The sequence below is a fragment of the Leptosomus discolor genome, chromosome 3, assembly GCF_034619465.1.
Source record: "Leptosomus discolor isolate bLepDis1 chromosome 3, bLepDis1.hap2, whole genome shotgun sequence".
NCBI lineage: Eukaryota > Metazoa > Chordata > Aves > Leptosomiformes > Leptosomidae > Leptosomus > Leptosomus discolor.
In genome coordinates this window covers 85,731,139-85,755,959 of record NC_141393.1, presented here as the reverse complement: position 1 = coordinate 85,755,959, position 24,821 = coordinate 85,731,139, and the positions used below count along the sequence as shown (strand labels likewise).

The following is a 24,821-nucleotide window of genomic DNA, read 5'->3' as shown; positions in this document are numbered from 1 at the left end:
CATCTCGGGCTTCCATCTATTTTCTTTCTTCCACAGGGATCCTAATCATCTCTCAGTACCTTATCATTATTACGAACCTCTGGGACCTGATGAATGCACAATGTACATTTCACACGAGCGGGGACGAAAGGGCAGTCACCACCGCTTCATCACAGAGAAACGAGTCTTTGAGAACTGGGCACGGACATTCAATATTCACTTTTTCCAGCCAGACTGGAAACCAGAACCACTTGCTGTAAATCACGCAGAGAGTAAACCGCTGGTCTGAGGGATGAATGCACGAGACCACAGCCACAATCACCTGCTCTGTCAGCCTTTGGGGTGCTGGACCTTCTGGGAGCGCACGGCAAGCTAGAGGAGAAGGGACACGGGATGTGCAGCTGGGAACTGCACCAGCAGCCAGAAGGTGACGAGGAAGGAGCAGGGCATATCCAGAGTACTTCTGTCAAACTGTGCGTTCATCCCGTGTACAGCCTGTTTTGGCCATCTGACTTCTGTATGTGTGTGACTTGTGAAAAACAGCTTCACTATCATTAACGGATGGTTAATTTTTTAAAGTACAACGCCACTAAATTTTCATAGTGAAAACTTACAGTATTTATTTAATGGAGGTTTTTATGCAACCTAGGCCAGTATTTTTCTAACTCACAGTTACGTGCTTGTTTATCTTTCATAATCTTCCAAATCCAAAATGAATACTGCTGATGGTTTGAAAGGCCTAGCTTTTCATTTATAAAATTTCTTTGGAAAATACGATTCTACATAGCATGTAATTAATATTTGATCTGGAAATGTTGCATTTCTTTTAAAAATGTTGGGCTCCGATCCAGCCTAAAGCCTTTCACAGCAAGAGTGGTCCCATGTGCAGATCTAGCTAACTTCACGTTCCGATATCTCATGTTAATACGAAAACAGTCGTGAAAATTCTGTTTGATATTACCGTGTGTTTGCTGCTGTGCTATCAAGCTGCTGTTTTTTAATTAGGGGTGGGGGGAAGGAGGGCAAAGTTTATCCAAAAAAATGACTGGCTATAGCAGCATGCTTCTCAGTGAAGAGCCCAGGCTAAGGCTGGAGGGGTTGGGTTCCGTTTTGCCTCTTGTCCTGCGAGGGGCTGGAGGAGCAACCCTTCCGAGGCACCAGGCTGCAAACCAGGCAATGGCTGCTCGAAACAACACGACCGGATTCCTGAAACCCAGAGACTGAACTACCTACCAGGTACTACAATCCCAGCCGTACTAGAAGGTACTACAACACTAGCCAAAAAGAGTGCAGCACTGCACCTGCAAAGATCTCTGCTTTCCGCTGTTCTGAGGTCATCACCGATCTCAGAGGTCCTGGATCGCGCTGAAGTCGGGATCTGAACAGCGTTCCACGCGTACAGAAGTGTCCCCTTGAAAAGAGCAGTTAGACCTGGCAATTCTTCTGTGGAGCACACGCACGTGGCAAGTCCCTGTGAACCAAGGGGACGGACGATGCTCGTGCTGGACGTGGAACCTCACAGCCTGAACTGCTGCGTTATGTTTGGCTTGTGAATAGAGAAGATTTCAGTTGCAGTATTATTTTTCCTTTTGCCTCACAAATACCGAATCTCTAATTTCTTCGAGGTAATCAGTAGGAGTAACTATTGCATGAAGCGTTTTACCTCAGGAGATGACCAGTGTCTCTTGTTAGACAAACACGAACGCTAGAATGAAGGTAATACGGAGGCGATACGTGGAGCCGGGACCAAACCCACTGTCATTTAAACCCACGTACAACCCACAGTCTTCCTCTTTCCAGAACTGGATAGCAGTAGCTGTGGCTGCCTCACAGATCCCCGATTCTCTGGGGACGAAGCACACTGCCCCGTGAGCTGCCCCTGTAGCACTGCCCGGGCTGAAGAGCCGCTCCGTGCCGCAGCCCTCCCTGCTACCAGAGCGCAAGAAGTACAACACGTTCTGCCTTACAAGCTCTCTTTGGTGTTCTTCCTGGTACGCGCCGTTCGCTTACAAACCGAATGCAAAGTTCTGCCATTGCCAGTGGCTTGTAACCTGTCCCTTGTCAGCTGGTGTTTAACTCTCCCTCTCTCACCAAAGGTGTTTTACTCCTTCCACTTGATTTCACAGCTCTCTACAAAAACCGAATGGATTTTGAACTAACGGCAGTTTGAACGTCCCTTTCAGCATGTGTACGGGGTGTGTATGCAGCACGTACTGCTCACAGTGACGAACTCCGTCAAACTGATTTACAGATAATTTCTAATGTGACTGCAAGAGATGGTACGGATCGCAGTAGGTCCTCTGATGCCACCATCCTTTTGTTACCTTATTAGTGATACAATAATAAAACGATCTTGTCATTCTGAAATAGAGTTCTTAGTTGTTCCATTAATCGGGGGATGCAGGATGTGCATGCGAAGTGTTTATGTTATTGTTAAAACCAGATCATTTACAATAGATTACACTGATCTACTTTCAGCGTTCAGCAGAAACGTGGAGGCTTGCCAGACTGCGTTGTGCTCCACAGGCTTGTTTCCTGTCTGCAAGGCTGGTCAATACCCAGATGAAGCATTAAGAACGGGAAGAGGAAAGATGTGATAAACGGACACTGAATCTCCTACCTCCTCACAGAGTGAAGCTACGGATTGTAAACATTGCTGCCTCAGTTTCTGTTGACAACAACTGTGTGTTCTTGTTGCCCTTACACACATCCAGCCTTTTAAAGAAAATAAACCAAAGCTCACTTCAGTCTCCTCAGCCTCCCGTGAAGGAGCAAGTTCCCCCATCTAACTACAAAAAGCACGAAGGAGTATTTTCGAAGAGCAAGTCACACCTGTATATACATACACAAAGCTCACTGCAAAAGGAATCCGATGAAGCCACAGAGACAGTGAGTTTTAAATAGAATTGATCACCCAGACTTACATGGAATATAAATCCAGTCCAAAAAGCACAAGTTACAAGAGTGCAAAAGAAATGTGAATTATTTTTAAAGTGCTGCAATTTTAATTTACAAATTACCGACGTATTTTTCTGTAAAAGCACAATTTTTGAACTACTGCGTATCCTGCTACATTTCAGCCTGAAGTAAGGTTTTAGTTACAAACCAAACAGATTGATGACAGAAAACGCTGTCAGGCCAGAGATAAGTTGTACAGACCGAGCGCTGCTGCCATTCTCTGGTTTATGCTGTCTGTCACCTTATGCTCTTCCCTGTAACTGGATCGATTCACGATCTTCAGCGCAGGCCATCACACATACTAAAAACTGTTGCAAAACCGTGTTTACAGACATCAGCAATTCACTACAAAACATTACTTTAGTTCTGAACTCCCTGCATACCTTACACCTCTATGCTTGGCTTCACCAGAGTAGCTGTTTTTCATCTCGAAGAACCATAGCTCTCACGCTGCGATACACGCAAGTGGCACCGAGAACAACAGAGTAATCCCTCTGCAACTCAGAACGGGAAAATGCCACCGTTCTTTTCCTGTAACTTTGGCACGGCGGCTGCAGGACGCCCAGCCAACAGCGTCACAACAGACAGCGCGAACGTGGTGCGCTCCGAGAAAGGTTTCCAGCCAACGTGTTGTTAAAGCACCTCAGAACGACAAGTTACTGCTGTTAGTTCCCGGGTGAGGAAGCTGAGGAAAGGGAGGTTAAGAACCTTACTGAGACCAAGCTGCAGCCTTAGAACTCAACTGAAAGGAGATTCAGGTCTGCTGACAACTGCCCTGCCCTATCCAGCAGAACGCCCAACAGCAGCTTCATGGGTTATAAATACACACACAGGAACGGACGTGTGAACAGGTAACACTGCAGGAGGTGCTTACCTGGGTCTTGTCCCGCGGCGTCTCTCAGGCAAACTTCACAGGAAACAGAGTGATTTTTACCTAAAATAACTAACTCTAAGGAGGCAAGGGCACGATAATCTAAAATAGCTGGAAAAACCCTGGGGGATGGGGTGAGTGGAATCTAAAGAGCAAGGAATGAAACACGGTCTGTGGTGCCTAGCTGCAGTCCCCCGGCACACGGAGATGGAAGTCAGGCTGGAGCTGACTGCAGAGCTGTGGCTCAGCAGCAATGGCTGTCCCACAGAAGCTCTTTTCAGTATTCTACAAATTGCTCACATGTGCCACAAAATCTCTTCTCAACCACCACTTCAATACTTCTATACAGTAATGACCATAACACGTTTTTAAGTGGTGAAAGGCAAATTTAAAAAAAAACAAAACAGTAGAGAAACATGTTTCCCACAGAAGATACTATCCTCTGCTGTGCACACTCTGCTATTATTTCTGCTTTCCCTCTTCCCCTGAATTTTTAAAAATAATATGCTGTAGGGGAATGCATCTTGAAAGCACTGGTGGTTTATGATGAAACCTTGTATAGGCTGCATAACATACTCTGAAATCAACATGTCAGTGCTAATTTCACTTGCAAAATCTTTAAAATTAGCTACCTTTTCCTCCCTTAATGAGGATTTATGCCTGAATTAGTGATTAAATTGGTAGCGTTTAAGGTTTCAGTTCAAAGTTTATGAAGATGTACATCTACTGACGTTTGATTGTGCCACCTCTTCTTCCCCATGCAAATTTTAGCTTTAACCTTTTTTTTTTTTCACGTATATGCGCAGACCAGAAACTTAGTTTTATTCCTTCCCTCTAAGCACCCATCAGAGAAGAGAAAGAAGCTCTTGAGCTTCAAAAAACCCATGAATAACATGCTGGTACCAGGACTGCCAGGGCCCCCCGCTTTGCTTGTCTGCCTCAGTGGGACAGTCCTTCCAATCTGAGAGGAATCCAGTACACCCCCTCCCTGACCTCATCACCCTGAAAATCCTCTCCACTGCTGATAAATTCACAGCTGAATCTGGTCTCCGCTCCTCATAAATCACTGATTCAGCACTGCCTGCAACTCAGCCCTGCTTTAGCCACAGCGATGCCCATCTGAAGGCCCTTCCAGAGGTCCATTCGCTTGCAGTACATTTCGTGGATGTTGTACCAGAGCACGGACATCCCCGACTGTTGAAACAGGAGATGGAAATGGGCTCCGTTTGCAGACAGGCAGCAACAGAATTGGAACCAGATTACATTTGCTTTCCTGTAAGGATCATGGAGGGAGCTTCTAGGGGTGAGCTTCAAAAAAAAAAAAAGCCTACACTGTAGAAGAGACACACTGTCACTAACAGTATTTGTAACGGTACTTCTGAAGGGTCTATGAGCTTTGCTTAGGCCAAGACGATGGCATTTCTTGGCAACATATATAAATGTAAATATAATATGATTTGGCTGGCAGAGGCCAATGAAACACTGATTGCTTCATCACTGCTCAGGCTTCTTTCTCCACTGATTTTTGTGGAAACCTCCCTTTTCAGTCCGTTACGGAAGCGTAGTCTGGAGTCACACATTTGTGTTAACATCTGGGCATGGTCCTACAAACGTGTACAGCATTTCACAGACAGTTCAGAAATGCACGAAAGTGCAGAGGCACAAGAGGACGTGTATGTGAGCAGAAACCTGCTGCTGACTTACACTTCAGGTCAGCAACAGCACTGCACTCCAACAGGCGATCCTGAGAGAGCTGAAGAACTGAACCGCAACAACTTAGATATTTATCAGCCATGGTACTAGAAACCCACTGCCAGACCTGTCAGTGCAGTGATACACTATGGGGTGCAGACACAAACGTACCAAATCCTGCAGGCATGGGCACGCTTGGTCACAGACCTAGCTGTGTAGACTCGCAAAATGCTGAAATTTAATTCTGCTCTACGAGTGTCTATGCAAAGAAACATCAAGAAACTGCCATCTGGCTTCTTTTCTGGATTCCATTAAAACCATCATCTGTGCACAAGGGAGGAAGCATCTGTACTGCACAGGCAGACTGTCTGGCCTGCAAAACCCAAATGGTGGGTGAGTGAGAAGGACCTGGCTGGTTCCCAGAGCCCAGACCCCAAACCGGGATTGAAGGGCTCGCAGGGAAAATGAAAAGATTACTAACATTACAGACATAAATACACAAAACACGCTTACAGACAACTCTATGAAATTTCTGTACTTGCTTTCAGACTATTCAAGGAATAAAATTACCCCAGTATAGAGAACGCTGCCTTGTAAGCGTAGCACAGGCAACTGTGGTGACTCTGAGAACGATCCATTTCAACTCCTCACTTTGTGCATATAAAAACGTTAGAAATGCCCAAAGCATGATTTGCTGCACTCCAGACAAACTGTTGTCCTCACTTCAATTTAATCACCTTCACAGGCACACTTACCGAGCGCTTCTGTTCATCAACCGTGTTTTAGTAACCCACCTAATTGCCTCCATTTCCCCAAGCAGATAAACTTTTTAAAAGACAGCATCTTTGGGATCTTCCGCTGCCTGCAAAATTCAGTTGAGTTCTCTACACATTTCTGTCTTTCACTTCCTGCAAAAGGTGGCTGAAAGAGGGAAGGAGAAAAACTGAGTAACGCCTGAGGAGTCTGCATAAGTGTAACCGCAGCTGAAGCGAGGCACAAAGCTCTGTCAGCTTCACTTCAGCCACTTCTTAAAGGCTGACAAAACATGCCTATAAAATAAATATTTGATTAAAAACATTTGTTACAATTGAAAAAGAGTATCAAAGGCTGGATTAAAAAATGAAACCTAAGCATATCCTCTAAGGAATTCTGTAGGATTCATTTCTATAGTGTGTCTGCATGTTTCTGTCCTGTCTCTGCATTTCTATACATCTGTCTAGAACAGATCCCAGTTGACCGTTGCATTAGAAATAGCTGGGGGGGTGGAGGCGGAGTGTCTCATTTTAAGAAAAGTCACCACTGTATCAGATTTTGGATACGAAGTCATTGCTTATGAAGGTGCTATTGAAAAAACAACCCCCAAACCCAGTACTCTGTGAAGAGATCCAAAGATGCAGCACTGTGAACGCCGCTCAGACCTGTTCAGCTCCTCTCTCTGAGGGAGGCACTTGCAGCAGACAGAGCTTTTGTCTTTCACATGAAGGTGCTGGCAGGAGATACCTGTGCATCAGTTACACAGAAATTTCTCATCAGCAAACTGGGAAGAAATCTAGTATTATTTATCACAGAATATCAGTTTACAGAGCTGTAAAAACAGTGGTGTAGGAATACTTTTTTGTTTTAAATACAGATTAATTCCTATTCCTGGTGCTTATTCTAAGGAAAACATATTTGCTCTGACATGACATGTGATTGCAAACAATTCCTAATAACTTTGAGAGATATACACCTAGCATTGACACCACGTATGCCCCGTGTAAGCTTTATTATGATTAAGCTAGAGAACAGGTTCCAAACGCACACTGCAAAAGCTTCTCCTTGCCCACAGGCTTGTCTCTATACACGCACAAACCTGCTCTTTTCTTCACTAGTATCAGTATCTGTACAGGCAAACCCTTTTAGCATGCGCTCATCAGCAAATGTCCAAGAACAACACATCAATACGCCATTTTACAAAACCCGGGTGATAAAGCTCACCTTCCAACGCCCAGAAACTACGGAATGCAATAGTACAATTTATAACATTTTTCATCCTGATGCCAGAGCTGGTTTCCTCCTGTGCAGAAACACAGGGCACTGCAAGTCCTGAAGGCATCCAACCCCATACTACAGGGCATGAAAACACAACACCTAGGAAGGGATCCTAATGGACAGGGTGAAGTCATAGTTTCACTTTTTTGGGGGTTTTTTGTTGGTTTTTTTTTTTTTTTGACATAGATTCAGTGAGGTCATCATATATTTTGGTTTCACTTTCACCAACTCAGAATCCTAGACTCAAAACTGCCTGAGGTGAAAGGGCTGATCTAAGGGTTATATTTAACAAGGAAAAAAAAAAAAAAAACAAACACAACAGAGTAAGAAAAAAAAAATCAATATATGCTAGAGTGTTTCTATTTTTGTGAAGAAAGCTTTCAATACGTCACGCCAAAGTCTGCAAAGTGGCCTAAGTTCTTATTGATAAAATGACATCCTAAATAACGTTCTGCACAACGTCTAGTTCTTTAGTGGCAGGCTGACTACTACTATTTTCTCTGAAGGAAGTACGGGGGAAAGAATTTGCCCATTTACAATTCACAGTCAACCTCAGAAATTCCATAACTGTTTAGGTCCCTCCTCTTTTTCAAGTTTAACCAGAAAGAAAAACTGCTCAGAAAAGCATTAAAAGGTTCAAAACAAGACAAAGTAAAAATGTCAGTGTAACATTAAAACCATTTGTTAAGACTCTTTTCAGGAAAAGGGGCAGAAGAGACGACTTCAGAACCTTTAGAAGTGAGATCTTGACACTGTTGTTCCGTACAGCCACCAGACACCTACAGAGAACTCGGCTGACACTGGTGAGCCCAAGGCAGCAGGCGATGCAATCGTCTTGCTCGCTCCAGTTCAGAAGATGTGCTTCATGTGCTTGATTCCATACGTTTTGAAGAAAACCATGATGATCAATGCCCAGAGTCCTAAAATAAATCCTCCAGGAGGATGCCAGTCTTTTTGCTTTGGTTTCTGCAAAAAAGAAAAACCAAACAAAAAGAGAAAAACAAAGGATCCGTACTCGGTTTTCACACTGAACAGGCACTGTGTTTACCGAGCGCCAGAAAACCCCAAGCCCTTGCAGTAGAGAGAAATACCAATAAGCTGTGTTTCTGCATGAAGTGGAAGTGTCTTTCCTCTTGATGAGGTGGAAGGCTGACGGGAGGGGAGCTGCCACTCGAGCAGGGAGGTTACGCACAGTCCAGGCCACTGGAACCGGGCCTGAGACACTGCTTTGGCGGTGCCCATCAGCCTTGTGGGACATGCTCCAACTCACCTATTTGGACAGAATCTCTCGTATTGGGTCTCATGTTAATATGAGAGAAAAATGCTGCAAGTATGAAAAACAGTCCCTACGAGTGAAAATGCGAAAGAGAAAAGACGGTGTTGTTTTTCCACTACCTAGAATGCTTTCTACCGCTCCTTTTGTACTCAGAATGATGTGAATAAACAGGTATCTAACCACATAAGAAGCTAAGATTCATTATTAGAGGAATACCATAAAACAAAATAGGATTTTTTTAATGTCAGTCACATTTCCCAGGGGCCTCGTTCACTCTTAACTGCCTTCCCTTAACGTAGAAATATATTTTGCAATTCAAATGCCTGTCCCTTCAACAATTTTTTCACCATCAGTAAAAAGCAATACACTGCAATTTGTTAAGGCCTTTTCTATCTCACACTTAGCAGTAAGACAAGATAAAACTTGTCCCTCCTCCTCCTCTTATTTAAAAAAAAATCTCCGACGCTCCATATTCAGTGAGAAATGGATTGTAGAAGGTAAGAGCTGCTACGTTCCCAAGATCTGTCTCTGGGGCTAGGAGTAAGGTGAAGCCACATGAATGCAAAATTTTAGTTAAGAGTAGCATGACAAAAATACCCAAATTACAGTATTTGGAAGTATAACTCAGTCCCTCATGCCTCTCCCCGCTCTCGCCCTCAGCAGGTATGTTTTACAGATCCTCTAGGCAGACAGAGATGATTTACTGTCACAATAACAAATACCGAAGCGCTTGCTGAGCTTACTCCTGCCTTGCTGAAAGATTTGCAGTATTTTATCCTTGTACAGAGTGAGACACGAGGGGCACAGAGAGTATTTTGGGTTTGTTGCATTCAAGTCAAATTTAAAATTCTCTTTCTGCCCTGTGAATAACTATGACAGAAGATGGTTCTGTCTCCATTTCTGCATGAATCTGCGTACGGAAGCTTGTCGCTCTCCCCTAACCGTACCAGGTGGCTGGTGAACTCTAATGCAATGAGAACAGTTTGCAGCATCTCTTCTTTCAGAGCAGCTTTCCTATCAATGAGAAAACAGTGTTTGTTGATTGCCTGGCTCCCATTTTCTAAGCTACACGGTTTTAGCTTCAGGATTTTTCTTCAGGTACCATGCTTGTAATTAAAAAGTGTAACAAACAGCCATGTCACCCGAGACATGCAAAGAACGTGGCCCTCGGAAATGCCTCTGATTTTACTCTGATACAGGAATCCACCAGCATTGTTAACTCACATCAACAGCACAAAACCAAAGACAGGAGCAGAGATGTCTCTATATATGCAAATCACTCGCCTTCCTCAGAAGCACTCCTCAGCTGCAGCGTACGCGCGCTGGGTATCTGCCACCTCGCTGACACTCGCAACCACACATCTCCACGTAAACATCTCGGAGAACCAACTCCGCCCGTTCAGAGAGGCTGCCAGCTCTCCTTGCCTCTTGAGGTACCAACACGCAACACTTCTCTGCACAAAGGAACCTTCTTCTTTAAATGCTCCTAATTAACCCATAAGTTGGTGTGCGCGTTGCAGCGCCTGTTCATCAATCTCTTTGTACTATCCATCTTGCCCTTCTTGGATCGCAGACGAATTCCTTACCACAAAGCGGCACCTGACCCTTCGAGACAAATGACTTCAATTTGCAGTCAGTGACACTAAAAGCCCCTCTCCCCCATTTTGTATAGAACATGTAATTTAATTTCTTTAAAGAATTTATATGAATAAATATTTATAGGGTGATCTATGAGCATGGTTTTACATTTTGTCATGCCATGTAGCAAAGCCTGCATGGAATTCTGCGAGGAGACGAAGGCCAGTGTGGCCATGGCTCCGCGCTGGGAAATCAAGGGCATACGTACGGGCGGTTTAAAGCCATGGGACTTTACCTTAAAACTCAAAGGATTAAAAACATGAAGGCATGACAAAAAATAAATATGAGGCTCTACAAGAACTACATATTTAGTAATCTTAATGATATATGATCTAAACAAGAAAGATTTACAGACCCAGAAACTGAAATCTACACATAAACATTAAACCACAATAGAAGGGCAAAGAGACACAACTCTACTCAACATCTGTACGTCAACGGTGAGGTTAATCAAGCACAAAATTATACTGAAATATGCTGGTATTTTCCACTAGGGGCATACAGCCATCAAAACCTTATGAATACCTAAAAGGGTTTACATAGATTCACGTTTAAACCTACAAAGTGTACCTGTAGGAGCTGAAATAGGTAATTCTCTTTAAATTAACTTGACAACAGATTCCCAAGGAAGTTCATCCCTGAGTTAAAAATGTAATTAGCTGTTGAACTGGTACGTTCACCCTTCTAAAATCGTACCAAATACAACACAGAAAACTTGAGTAGCAGATCCCTGCCCAGCTGGACGTGCCAGCTGAGCAGCAAATGGCACTGGAGCTCCTTTACAGAACGCGGCACGTCGCGCCTGTGACTCACACCCGTCCCAGGTGAGATGGAGCCACTGCCCCCAGCAGCCCCGTCCGCACACGCTGCAAGGGAGCCTTCGGCCGTGCGGTGAACAGCAGACCCAGCGACCACCCCGGCGGCACAACCGTGTCGCTGCCAAGGCCCCGCCGGCGTCCCTCCGCGGTCACAGCTCCGCCGGCAGCACTGCCAAGGCGCGACGCCCGTCCGTGCCCACGCACGAGCCTCCGCTCTGCTGCTGCAGGAGCTGCTTTGGCTTCTTGTGCGGGCAGGCGGGGAAGGGTCACAGAGATCTCTCCTAGCGGGAAAAACTACTAAAGTGAGAAACAATCACTTTAATAGCAAATGAAGAAGTTTCCTTTTCAGATCCACCTACTGGAAAAAGGTTTAGAAAAGACGTAATTTTTTTCCATGCTTATATCAGTTCTGTGGTGGTAAGAAATCCCTAGATAACTTGTACCAATTTTAGGACCGATCAGGAAGCATTAGTGAATATACAGTTTTTCCCAGATTCCTAAAAAAGTTTTTGGTATTTACCCTGCAAACACTGCCTAGCTCAGGGTCTTACTCCAGCAAATTTCCGTGGAAGTCAGGCAAGTCTGGAAAGTCGGGCATTTTCTCACTTGCGAGAAAATGCTAAATGGACAAAAAAAAAGTTAAGTGTTGCAGTATTTTAATTTGCAATTAATTATGTATCTTTATTATGCCTAAATTGGCGTGAGAGTGTGCACTGTTAAAAGACTACAGATTGGCTGCAATACTTAGGAATTAGGCATAACTGCCCCGTCTTTGCGCCTGACCCGGCGGCGCAGAGGCCACAGCCCTTTTGGCTGAAGTCACTCTGCCTTGCGCTGTCGCAGCACCCACCTGAGAACCTCCCGTCCCTGGTGCTGCCCACGGCACTGACGTGTTTGGGTTTGAGATCTGCGCCACAGCACACCCCCATTGGAAACGGCCTCTTCATCCCTGCGGTAAGGGCAGTGACACACAGGTGAAAGGCACACACAGAACACATCCTGTGCCACAAACGCACGCACTCAGCAGCCTAAGGGCTAGCCATTACCGAATTGCTGGGGATCCCAAATTAAAAGGACAGGTAGCCAAGCAACAGCAGCCTTCCTCCTGTGAACAGTTTTCTCTGTACGCTCTCTCGTTCTTGGAGACTCATTATCCTGCGGCACTCAGAAACAGTTAACGGAGAGTTGCTCCAAAGACTGTAATTAAGGAGAGGATAAAACCATGTATTTTCAAACTGGATGGGTCTGTAGGGACCCGAACAGAAAGTATCCAAGACTTTCAGTGAAGGTGCTTCATAAAACATGCAATGCTTGTTACTCCAATTAAAATGAGTTTTATGCAAAAAATAATAAAAAAGTATTAAAGCTGAAGCGGCAATTAGATTAAGAATGGATTAATTTTAAAATGTGACATCAGAACAGAAATACGATTTAAAACACCATGTATTGGCATTCCATGCAGAAAAGATTGTGTTAAATACCATTATAATCCAACCCTACAGTCCTCGTCCAACAGAGCTCCCTTTGCATTAGTGTCATCTACTAAGGACAAAAATACTGGTACAGAAAGCTTTGGGTTAAACTCAGACTCGACATTTGGATGGCAGCCGCAGAGAAAAGCAGTGCGTACAGTCAGAACGCAGTTAATTCCCAAATGGAAAAGGGATATGCCAATTCTTCAGTCCCCTCCAGTGCCTTATTCCACACAGGGCTTTCAGAAAACAGGCACAGCCTCAAAAATGAGTGCGCACATTATCCTTGCTGGGGGGGATGTTCTCCCCAGCCTGAGGCACGAGGGCAGAACACCCGTATGTAACCGCACAGAAGCAAACCGTTGCGAGTGCTGCGTCCCAACGAGCCTGTAAGCGGCAGCCGCCGCACCCCTCCTCAATCCCTGCTGGTTCCTCTCTGGGGTTGCCGTGCCGAGTGCCCTGCCCCAGTCCTGGCCTACTTACTGCGGCACACGGGGTACGCAAGGCCAGCCAGGACGGGCTGCCAGCGGCAGCAGCAGTTGCGGGGAATCCTGCGCACGCCCCTCCGGCAGTTCCAGCGCTGCTCGCGCTCGCGGGGAAGGGAAGCACACTTGCTGCTTGTCTGCGCAGAGCTCGCCGGCACTGTTAGACCACTGCCATGAGTTTTGTGTGTTTTGGGGGGTCAATTTCAAGGTTGTCTTCTTGGTCATTTTCCATTTAAAGGAACATTTCTATTTCTGCCATTACAATACTGAGGGTTTTCTTTCCTGTTTCTCAAGAGACCTGATTTTATGTTGGGGTCTGTGTTACAGACAGTATTGAAAACTGAAAAAAGAAAGATCCACATTTGAAAGCAGGTCTTTGAAATCCAAAGCCAACCTCAGATCCAAAAATTAAACAACCCACCTGCTTCTCATCTCACAGGCCTGAAACTGAAGGCCAAGGAAACTCCTTGGAAAGCCAGGTTCTGGTACACAGCACACCACGCCAACAGCACGTTATACACTTCCCGGATTCCCGGAGACACTCCATTACCGTCCAGGTTTACTTGCAATTTCAAATTCCAAACTGGGCATTCCTCTCAATTCTTGCGACAAAGCACCCAACCAAGTTTATGAATTTGTATGTATCACAAGCAAACCACAGCATAAAGTACATCCTCAAGCTTTTAGTGGAAGCATGCACTTCTAATTTCTCCGTTACAGTTTGGATTTGGGGTCCTCGCGGGGGGGGGGGGGTGGGTGGATCAAATAACTCCAGCCATCTAGTAACAGCTTAATCCTCTTTTGTGCCCACAGCAAGATTAAAGTTGTAAGAACTCCAACATAAACGGTGCCTGTTAATCTGCAAAACAATTTAAAGCACTTTTGCCTAATCTCCTGGTTTGTATTTATTAACCGCAGTGCCATGATTACTGATATCTCCAATATTAATAAAATAACGAAGAAAGTTCACTCATCAACAACAAAAACTCATGAAGGATACAGGAAAGAACAGCAGTTAAACTAAATTAACATATCAATGCCAACAACTGCATTTTAAGTGTTTACTTTGAAAACTGTATAATCACCGCAACAGAAACTCCAGTACTGTTACGATAGCTTCAGTTTTTCATTTCCTTCTAAAACACGTGTTCTACAAGGGTTTCTAGAATTGAACTTCTACTTATTATTCTCTACTTTTCAGTCTTATCTCAGCATTACATAGCACTTCAAAGTGCTTTTAGTGGTTTAACAGCTACTCATTAATCTTCCAACCTGTGACACAATACACTACTACTGCCCGAGGGATCCCTCCCAGTGCCCGGGATCCCAGCCCCGCCAGCGCCTGGCCAGCGCCTGGAGGAACGGGGCCCACCGGGCAAGCGCAGCTGGGACGGTGCCGGGGACCCCGAACCAAGGTGCGTGGTGTGCGGCACCCCAAGCCAACAGCCCACCTCCGCGCTGGCAGCGGCGACCGTTCCTGTCTGCCTCCAGGGATACGGGCACAGCAGCTCTCGCCCCTGCCGAGGGCCAGGGGCTGAGCTCTCACCGGCTCCACTACCAGCGAGCCACCTCCTGGAACTCATCTATGATTTAGGGTGCAGATGAAAAGTCACAATATAAAGCTGTATTTAGAAAATAAACCCCAACTACATTGAGTTAAGGTATATTAAGTAAATTGGGGTTTGTATTTTAATCAAATTCATACTCTTCTGTGAAGCCACGATCATAATTTTTCACAAAAGGGCACCCAAGTCCACAGCAAATACACAAATTGCACTCGCAAACCCAAAGCTTCATGCCCACGGAAGCATGCAAAAATAGAATATGAGCAGCTTAATTAAGTAGACTTGGTATTCACAACTTGGCCACCACCAGTTTGAAAAGCATCCTTCTTTTTTAATATGTTTACATTTCACTAATTTAAACAAGAGGAACACTATTAGCAAAACCAAGGCTAAAGGCATCCAGCGCACAGTGCCGTGCCACAAACGGGAAGATAAACTGCTTCAGGGCCTTACGCTGGAGGGGGTCAGAAAACGACAAAACCACGCGCTGGCGAGGCAGACCTCAGTGGAGAGGACCCCTGAAGATGATCAGATACAAAAGCAACTCGCTGCTACCAAAACTTTGGGTTAAGCAAACAGGAACAGCAGCTGCAAAGAAGAAAGGAGGTGAAAAGGGTGTGCAGAGGCTGCTCAAGGGACAAAGGTGTTTCATATTCACAAAAAGTCCAGCTGAGCCAAGTGGGCCGCGCTATTCTCAGAGCACTGTTTTTCCAAGCAGCATGCACCGCTCGCTTGCCCCGGGACAAGATTCTCTCAAAGCCGTGTGTGGCGCAGGTCTTGATCGCACAAACCCGATGTCGCGTCGCCGGCGGGAGCAGAACCAGTCCCAGAGCCACCCTCGGGCTCTGCAGGGACACGGCAGTACGTGCGCGACGGCTCCGACCGCGCCCAGCCTGGGACGGTCGCTCCAAGGAGCAGCCTCACCCAGCCCAACCCTTCCACGGACCCAGCACTCCCACTGCCTCCTTGGAAACGTAACTGGGATTTCCCACAGCGTCCCTCTGGACTGCCAGGTGAGTCTATTCAAATGTGTTTAAATCAGTATGCTCTGAGGCAGGTTTTTTCCCTAATCTCATAAAATTAATTGTACGCCTTACAACTTCCATTATGAAGTATAATTTTGATCATTCAAATCCAAACAAAGTTGTTTCTGTTTATATGGAAGAACCCTGACGTTCATAAATTATTATGCTATTCCCTTCAAAGTAGTAGTGACCCTTCTAACTACAGATTTTTTTCCTGGCTATCCCATGAGTATCTATTAATTTACTTCCAGGTGACAGGCTGTATTAACAACAGATGTCAGACAACATTCGATCTTATACTCAATATGCCATACTGAGTACAAGATCTAACCAAATATCTCAACAGCTACATTTTAAGAAACTGGAATCCAAATAAATATTCCTTATTCATGTAGTTTTTACTGCTTATTTTTTAAATCTCTAGAACTGTAATTTAAAACGTTCTCCTTCGCCCTGAGCTGTGTGCTACATTATACATGGGTGCAGTAGAGCTCCACATTTTCTAGCTCCAGCTTGCACAACTCAAAACACCATTACATTTAAGAGGCAGGCATGAAAAAATGGATGGAGGGAGAAATAGTGCCGAGGCAAAAGGCGCCTGCACATTGATACGAACAAGATCAAGTATGGCTGTGTTTTTATTGCAAAACATTTTCATTCTCAGTGAGAAACCAGTGTACTGCAGCTGGCAATAGATTGGTTTGCTCACCACCACCAGCCAGCTTTTAAAGGCGATTGTTGTAGTCAGCAGTTTTGCACTCATACACCAGACAAGTATTGTCACCCAGGCTCACGTTGTACGTACTCTTCACGTGAGCAGGGAAAGAGGAAAAGGACAAGAATTACTCTGAAATACGAACCTCATACTTTCGGCTACTCTAGCTGCTATACAGCCTCGAAAACTCATCATAAAACACGGACACCACAGTAATACAGGCACTTCCTGCGTGGCTGCACGTAGTCACAGCTACACCAGAAAGCCGTTTCTGATATGCTCGGCATGTCACGGAACAAGGAGTCCCAGAGAGCAGGCCCATTCCTGCCAACAGTTTCTGTAGGCAGCTGCCATGAAGAAAGAACGGCAGATTTCTGGTGTCATCCACAGGCACTGCTCCCACGCGACATTTGCGTGACGCTGGGTTCGTCAGCTGAATGCTCTGTGGGGCTCAGCACAGACCAACCTTCTGGAAGAACAAATGAGGGTTGCTGAGCAGACGCCCTCCCGGGCTGCCACATGTAACACGTACAGCATCAACTTCCCTCTGGAAGGGCAAGTCTTTAAGAAGATCGCACACTGGTGGTCTTACCCAGTGGCAAACCAGTTGCACGTTCCCTGCCAACCACCTCAACGAACCGCAGGTTACTGCCCCGATGATGTCGTGTTGTCACTCGGTCCCCTGCAAGTACCGCTCATCCCCCACCTGCCAGCCACGTGCCGTAGGTGGTCTGTCACGTTAAGCACTCCCTCCCGACATGACGCGATCGCTCGCTAACTCACAGGGCCCCGCCGCTGGAGCCAGGCTTCGCCAGGAACACAGAGCCAGAGCAGACCACCGTCAACGTGCTGGGGGCTGAGGGGAGCAGAAGGCTGGCTACGGCAGGGTGCCGCGCACCCAGCAAGAGAACCAGTCACCACAGAAGTCGTCCCTTGCGCAAAGCTGAACCACCACCTCACACGAAACACTTGCGCAGCAGCGACGATGTGGGATGCTGTCTTGCCTGTCCAACAGTAGGAACACACCCGCCCCATGACGGGTCTTCGTTCATTCACCCCTTCCACTCATTCTTCAAATGGAGATGATTTCATCAAATTTCAACCCTCTGAATTATTTAGGAAAACAATTCTAGACAGAGCACTAGAGAACAGCCTGCCAATATCTCTACCTCTGGCCATTCATCAGTCCTGTCAAGAGCCTGTGAGTTACACTGCCATGCTCCTCACAGCGTGCTGTTGAAGGGTAAACAAAATAAAATTAACACAAAAGAAATCACAACACCACCTCACTGAGTTTACATGGTTAAGTGGGATAAACATGTGAATGTATTTGGAGGGAACAGGGCCTTCACCTGAGGAAAACTGTTCAGAGAGGTATCTGCCATCACAGCACTGCAAAATACGTCAAGCTAAGACTGACAACATTTATATTTTTCCCTTATCAACATGAGCTTATTGGTAACAGCTACTGTTTATGCTGCATAAGCTCAGAAGAAATATAGCAGGCAGAAGAAAAAACTAGCAAAACCGTTACTGCTAATTTTACTACTCACTGAAATACCATTTAAATAAACACTGTCTATCAGAAGCTTTCATGTGTAAACAATAAAAAAGTAATTATTAATAAAAACTGTACAAGGTTATGTGAGAAATAAGAATGTTACAGAACACTGAACTGACACTAGAACACGGAATTGAATCTTGCATCTTGGACAACCTACTCTAACATACTTCAGTAATCTGCTTTATATAGAAAGGTCCTGATCCTGATGTATTTAGTGACAGTAACACAAACTAAGTCAAGAATTTAGTCTTGTGCTCAAAGCATACGTGTGCTTACACACACGCTAATGGTGTTTCTACACCCAGTGCAACCAGTATCAAGCAGTGAAATAAGGAATAAAGACTAAGGAATACTCTGCCCAAGGATCCAACAGCATCCCCTCCTTTCCCTCCACCCCACGCACACACCTGGGCATGTGCTCAACTTGTTTAGTCCCAGCACTGTTCTTCCAGGGACTCAAATACGGACCACCAGAGCCCTGTGAACTGGAGAAGTGCTTTACCAGCCAGAACGGCCACTGACCCTCCCGCCCAGGCCTCATCTCGCAGAACCCGCACCACCACGCTGTACTTCTGCTCGGGTAGGTCCGCCCGCAGCTCTGGGGGAGAGGAGAGCCCACGAAGGAACGTGGTACCAGAAACGGGTACCAGAACGTGGTACCAGCAGGTCTTGACAGAAGCCACTCGGTGGCGTCAGGAAAAGGGATAAATTAGCAGAACACCCTCATCCCTGCCACACAGCAGGTCTCTGTCTGCGCTCCAGTTTCTACTGCAGACGAAGCCAGGAAGATCCTGACAAGCTGGGCATCACCTGGGGATGCCAAAGGTGGCTCTTTCACAGCCCAAAGAGGCTTCTGCAGAAAAATCAGCTGAGAGCTGGGAAAGAGGTCCTTTCTCTGCACAGAAACACAGAAGGGTTACTAATGAGGGACCGCTCAGGAGCACCGTTTGCTTCCACACTGGCCAGCGAGTCTCGTTCCAAACGCAAACCTTGTTCCACCAAAGACTCTTCCTATGGAACAGGAAACCCATCACCAAAATGAAAGCAACTCTGGAGCAGCGTTTCTTCTGCTAGATACCGTATCCACTCAAAGGAAAAATGATTTCATTTACCATTAAAAGGTTTTGCTAAATCAGTTTTCCTTTAATTTGCAAAGTCCCAACATTTATTTTAGGTCAAGCATAACTTTTAAATTGCTACCCCGGCACTTTATAGGCTGTTATGATATTGACAAGATTTAGGATTTTTTAATTCAAGAAAGATTAACAAAATAAATGTAGCAGAAGCTCTTCATCCCATGTATTTTCATCTTTTAATTTACATTAAAAGATAATGAATAAAGTTATTAAGTAACGTTGGTTTTTACTGTAAACTTTTACTGCTACTGTTTACTATAACAATAACCAACATGATAGTCCCTACAACCCCAAAATTCTACTGCTAGGAATTACGCTTTCTCACAAAGGTTTTTGTGGTTTAATTGTCTCCATGTAATATTGATATTTGGTACTTGGCTGTAATTAAGAATAGGGGAACCATTCTTAGAATACTATTCCAATCCATTAGGCACATTTTCTCACTATGATATGAAATTTTTCATCTACTTAATTAGCACACCTACTTCTTCCAAGCCTAAGTGCACCTAAGCTATGTTTTATGATGGCCCAAGGAAAAAAAAAAAAACCCAAACCACAACACACCAATTATGGCTCCACTGAATTGTACAACTATTTTAAAATGTGTGAACAGTTAAAACAAAATTGAAAAATTACCATAATAAGCTTTTGACACTTCCCTGCTTAAGCAAAAATTAATTCTCCCTCCCTGTTTTTATGCAAAGCCTTTATAATTTCTCTAATCTGGAGTTCCCATGAGAGAGAACACAATACTTTCAAGTGCAAGAGTGTGAGGCTTCTCTTTTTAGTTATGCAGTTTATTTGATGGAAGTCTAAACTGCTAAGCCTCCCTTTGTGCTTAATATAAGCTATCCTCAGTGGAAATACAAGTTAATTTAAGTAAAATGAAGTTTTAGGAAGAATGCATTCTTTTGCACAGAAAATGTCACTAAAGCAAAGCTTTGTAAATGCAGCATCTGTTTCCTGAACTGCTCTAGAACCTGTAATAACAATAAACTAAAGAGACACAAAATTTTTAAAGGGTACTTTTACATGTGAAACATCATAAACATAAAAACAGTCTACTTATCATTTTACTGTTTGCTTTCCAGTTTCATCTTGCGTCACGCATGAAGACGCCCTACCGACGTAATGAATTAGCACCTTCTAAGCACCTTCTGTTTTATTAATGGTGACTATTATTAAAACCTCCTGCTTACGTTGCAGAAGTACATCAGCTGCATCGCTGGCACGCACTTCCCCACACAGCAAGGTGTGCGGATTGTGTTCTGAACTCGCAGAGTTCTCTCGTACGTTTCCACAGCTGAAGCAGTTGTACATCCGATGCTCTGCTGCAGCAGCACATGGTGTGTTATGATGCCTACAAACCTATTAAGGTCACAGAAAGCTTGTGCATATATTTAGTCTATTCCCATGTGAGGCAGAGGTATATTATTTGCATACCATTATGCACTGAAAACCTATTCAGTTATCCACACTGGAGGCAACTCACCACAGTGACCTAAATAGTATTCACTTTTCCAGCACTGGAAGGAACAGCAAATAAATGGTACCCAGTGCAGACAAATACAAAAAGACTCAGAGCATCTAAGAATCCAGGCTTAGAAATGACAAATGCAAATTCATGCAGACCAGTGTATCACAAAACATCTCACGGAAGCAAAGAATGATGAAAAAAGTGAATTATACGCTTCATGGAGGACTACAATGCTGAGAGTGAAAATGGCTGGAGAGATAATTTTAGCAAAAAAAGCTCTGACATTAGCCAAGCTTATTATAGCCACAAAGGAGAGCAAAGAGTCTCAAATCACAGAACTCACTTAAAAATAACACCCTTACATTTGCAGCGACAGCAGCAGTTCTAGTATAAGGTGCCCAAAACAAAGAGAGCGAGCTATTGATATTTTATCTATAGCGCTGTGCAAGAATTCACATGACATCAGCAACTGAGACCCACGGGACACGTTCTTCAGCAGCAGCTGTAGTATCGTGCGTACGTTCTGTAATCACGTACGTGTACTAACATGCCATCATTGTTCTCATTTATATTCCCCCCACAATTACAATATTTTGATTAAACATCTACCAGCTGCTGCTCGCTCCCTTTCTAGTTACCCCTCCTGAGTTCAATATAGCAATACCAAATGAAGTAGCCCTGCGCTCTGTGCAGACAGTCAGAAGAGGTTAATGTTACGGTCCCTTATGGCCGTAGCCTACCCATCAGAATCTCTCCCTGTTAACCTTGTTTTGCTTTTGGCCAACGTGCTACGTAAAGTCTAGTTTAAGCTGTCAGCGTTTCTGAACCTGTCTCTGCAAAGCTCTGGGCATAGCTCCAGCACAACAGAGGCAGCCACCACAGTCTTGAGATGACGGCCGCAAGCAGGTCGTGCAGCACCACAGAGGGGGGTCATGGCACAGTCCAAAGCCAAAACAAAGACACAGGAGGATCAATAGTGCATATTGACAGGCTTGTGTGTGCAGGATCTTCAAACACATAGCTGATTCAGATGGGAAAAAAGCACAATTTTATTATTTTTTTTAATCTAAGATAGATAGTAATTTTTAGAGTTCGTGGTCATACAGCTACTACCGACCCTTCAAATGCAGGTATCTGAAGTTCAGGTGAGTAAACCACAAAGACCTACAGCACTCTATAAAGCCTGACACGGCACAGTCACATCCTGAACCTCTTCCTTCATATTACATCTTGCTTATCAAAAACACACGATTACAGGAATTACCTCTGAAAGAAGCTGCAAATCCAACGTGGCACCTCTCACAACTATAGCTACTATAGAGCCAGGGTATCTTTTCAGATCTTTCTTTCATAGGACATCTGACAGTTCTGTATGCTGGTGGGTACGAACCTGATGCCTCACAACCCATGAAATGGATGACGCTACATTCACACGTAACGCCTTGTACTACCAGCATTCCCAAGCGCAAACTGAGCACTCCCATGATCGGCACAAAAGCCTTACATTTATTTCCACTTCAACTTTCCAGAGTAACAAATACTTTCACTCCCTCTCACCTGCTCATGAGAAATATAAACAAAAATTTTCAGAGAATATATATATATATATATATATTATCCATTTTGGCTGATACTGCCTATTCTAGCTGGCTTTAAAATTCTATAGTCACGTAAACAGACAGGCTTAAAAGTGCCTTTTTTTTTAAGCAGTGGTTTTCAGCTCACTGCTGTGCTTAATGAGCACAGACCTCTATCAGGAACAGGGGAGAGTGGAGGGCAGCCCCTAGTTACATTACCCCAAGCTACCTGCCAAACCAATCTCCCATCCCGTGCCCAAGCCAAATGCAGATACGATGCCGATCTTTGAATGTGAGGGTTTGCATAGGGCAGGGAGAGAGAGACACGACCTCAGAAAACGGACCAGTTTGGTGCTATACTTTGTCCAAACTGCAGGATCGGTACAGCCCAAAACGGTCATTTTGGAAACACGGCATCAGTTGTCTCCATTTCTGCTCCTGCATCTCCCTGAAGAGGTGACTGGCTTTGAGGGAGAGCACGGTCATGGGGCCACCGTCACCTTGCTGAGTGCCGCTTCTGTGAAGAAGTGGTAAATTCTCATTCAGTAGAGACCGGACCCTACCGATGCCCAGACAAGCTCATAACATGCACGTCAAACAGAACATTTTGGTAACTGCTCAACTGTTCTTAACAGGGCTGCGTAATAGGAAAAAAAGAGATCAGTTTTAATTGGTTTTAAAATATACTTTGATTTCATTTAAAAAAAAATGCAAGGGAGGTAAAGTTACACATTTTAATGCATAAACAGGGAAGACAGGTTGGGCCATCCATACAACATTTCTGGCAAGAAAAAGCTACCACTCTCCATCTGCAGTGTCTCTGGGCAGCTGGAACAGGCCACGGCAGTTTCCCCCTCTCACCTTACAGAAAATGTTCAGTGTAGTATTTCTAGCAGGAAACAGTTAAACAAGAACCCCACAACTGACTGTTCAGGTTCCTCACGCAAAATACTTTTTAATGCATTTAGTTATTCAATCCATTCACTGTATTCAGCTATAACTGGAAGAATTTAATTCTACATTCAGTTCCTCCCTAATGCTTGGTCAGCAACAAAAAGCACTCATGCTTCTTTTCTGGCTCTGCTGAGCAGCGTGGTGTGCAGACAAAAGAGAGTTCCCCATGCATGAATATTTCGGTAGTCCATCCTTACAGAAAGGAAGTTCCTCACAATTACAGCTAAATTTTTAAGATTTGGGAGGCTGCATTTGAAAGAAAAATAATTCTAAGATATTTATCTTTACTGTGTCTTGGAGACTAAGAGAAGAGATTCCACCTAATATTTCAACTTAACAAAGAGATAAAGAAGCAGAACTTTCTCTGTGGTTGAGAAACGGTAAAATTATGATCCTGGATAAGCAGAGAGTGATCACCCACCACAGGCCTCTCATGGGAAGACAGAAGAAAAGAGACTGCTTTACTAGGTCTCCGATTCCAGAGGGTTTCCCTCACGCTCGGATGAAAAACATAACAAAACAAAAGCAGCTGCGCCGTGTCTGTAAAACCAGATCATCAGTAATTCATGCTAACTCCACATCATTGCATGCTGTGATTGGAACGGACGGATGAGAAAAACAACAGCGCATGAAAAAAAATGGTTTAAACGCTTTACAGAAATACTTTATGCTACACTCAGAATCTGGTCTATTTCAGGAACGTTACGACTTCGCTTATGAGATTTCTACTTTATTTCTGAGTAAGAAGAGAGACAACCTCATTGCTTGTGTGGACTACCGGCTTACATATGAAGGTCCTGAATACCATCACTGCCTCTGCAGTAGTTCTCCAGGTGAAAAGATGCCTGAAAATGTTTCTGGTTTAATGTTTTGCCAGTAAAAGATCTGTACCACCTACAACCAACTCAAGAATGCGTTTGGCGATTTGTTGAAGTGAGTCAGAGAAATGTGGGACTATTCCATTCTTAATTTATTATTTACAGAAAACAGTATTATCAAAACAATTAAGCACTCATTCTCTCAATTTAAAGGTACGCATTGCATACATTACATGGCTCACAGCAAAACTCTGCTACTCACAGGTTTTTTTTAATCACCCTTAATATTAGAAGAAACACTAGGGAGTGAACTTCACAGTACCTATATGCACCACGCAGCACTCTGTGTCAGCAGCAGTATCTTTGCTGCTCTGTGACATACTTGGTTTGGTGGCTGGCAAAACTGTGCAGTAATAGCTCTTCACAGAATGTCTGGTTTGCTCCTTTTCAGCACAAGTTTTCTACTAGGTAGCATTCAATTTAAAGGAAGCCCAAAATTTTTAAATAACCTCTAATTTATGCAACAGTGAGAGAAATTAAATCCGCATACTGCATATAATTTAGGGAAGGAAGCAAGTTCTTATTTACTGGATAACATCCAGTCACGATTCCTTCTTTGACATGAAGAACTCAGTTTTTGATCATTCTGAAAAATTCTGTTCTGACAAAGAAAGAAAAGCATTTCTGAAAAGACTTCCGTCTGTGTTAAAGGTGCAGCAGAATGGTGCACCTTTGGTGAAAGGTCATGTTTTATCTCTGACACCATGTAG

General features: G+C 44.4%; 2 protein-coding genes across 2 annotated transcripts in view; one reads left to right on the top strand and one right to left on the bottom strand.

The window, feature by feature from the left end:
- The window catches only part of ST6GALNAC5 (ST6 N-acetylgalactosaminide alpha-2,6-sialyltransferase 5), a 72,702-nt gene extending 72,434 nt beyond the window's left edge, over positions 1-268 (top strand). Inside the window, exon 5 of the mRNA XM_086462900.1 lies at positions 37-268. Coding sequence (XP_086319026.1) covers positions 37-268 — 232 coding nt within the window. The remainder of the gene's footprint in view (positions 1-36) is intronic.
- Positions 269-8,356: 8,088 nt separating this feature from the next.
- The window catches only part of PIGK (phosphatidylinositol glycan anchor biosynthesis class K), a 66,221-nt gene continuing 49,756 nt past the window's right edge, over positions 8,357-24,821 (bottom strand). Inside the window, exon 11 of the mRNA XM_086463069.1 lies at positions 8,357-8,497. Coding sequence (XP_086319195.1) covers positions 8,381-8,497 — 117 coding nt within the window. The 3' untranslated portion in view covers positions 8,357-8,380. The remainder of the gene's footprint in view (positions 8,498-24,821) is intronic.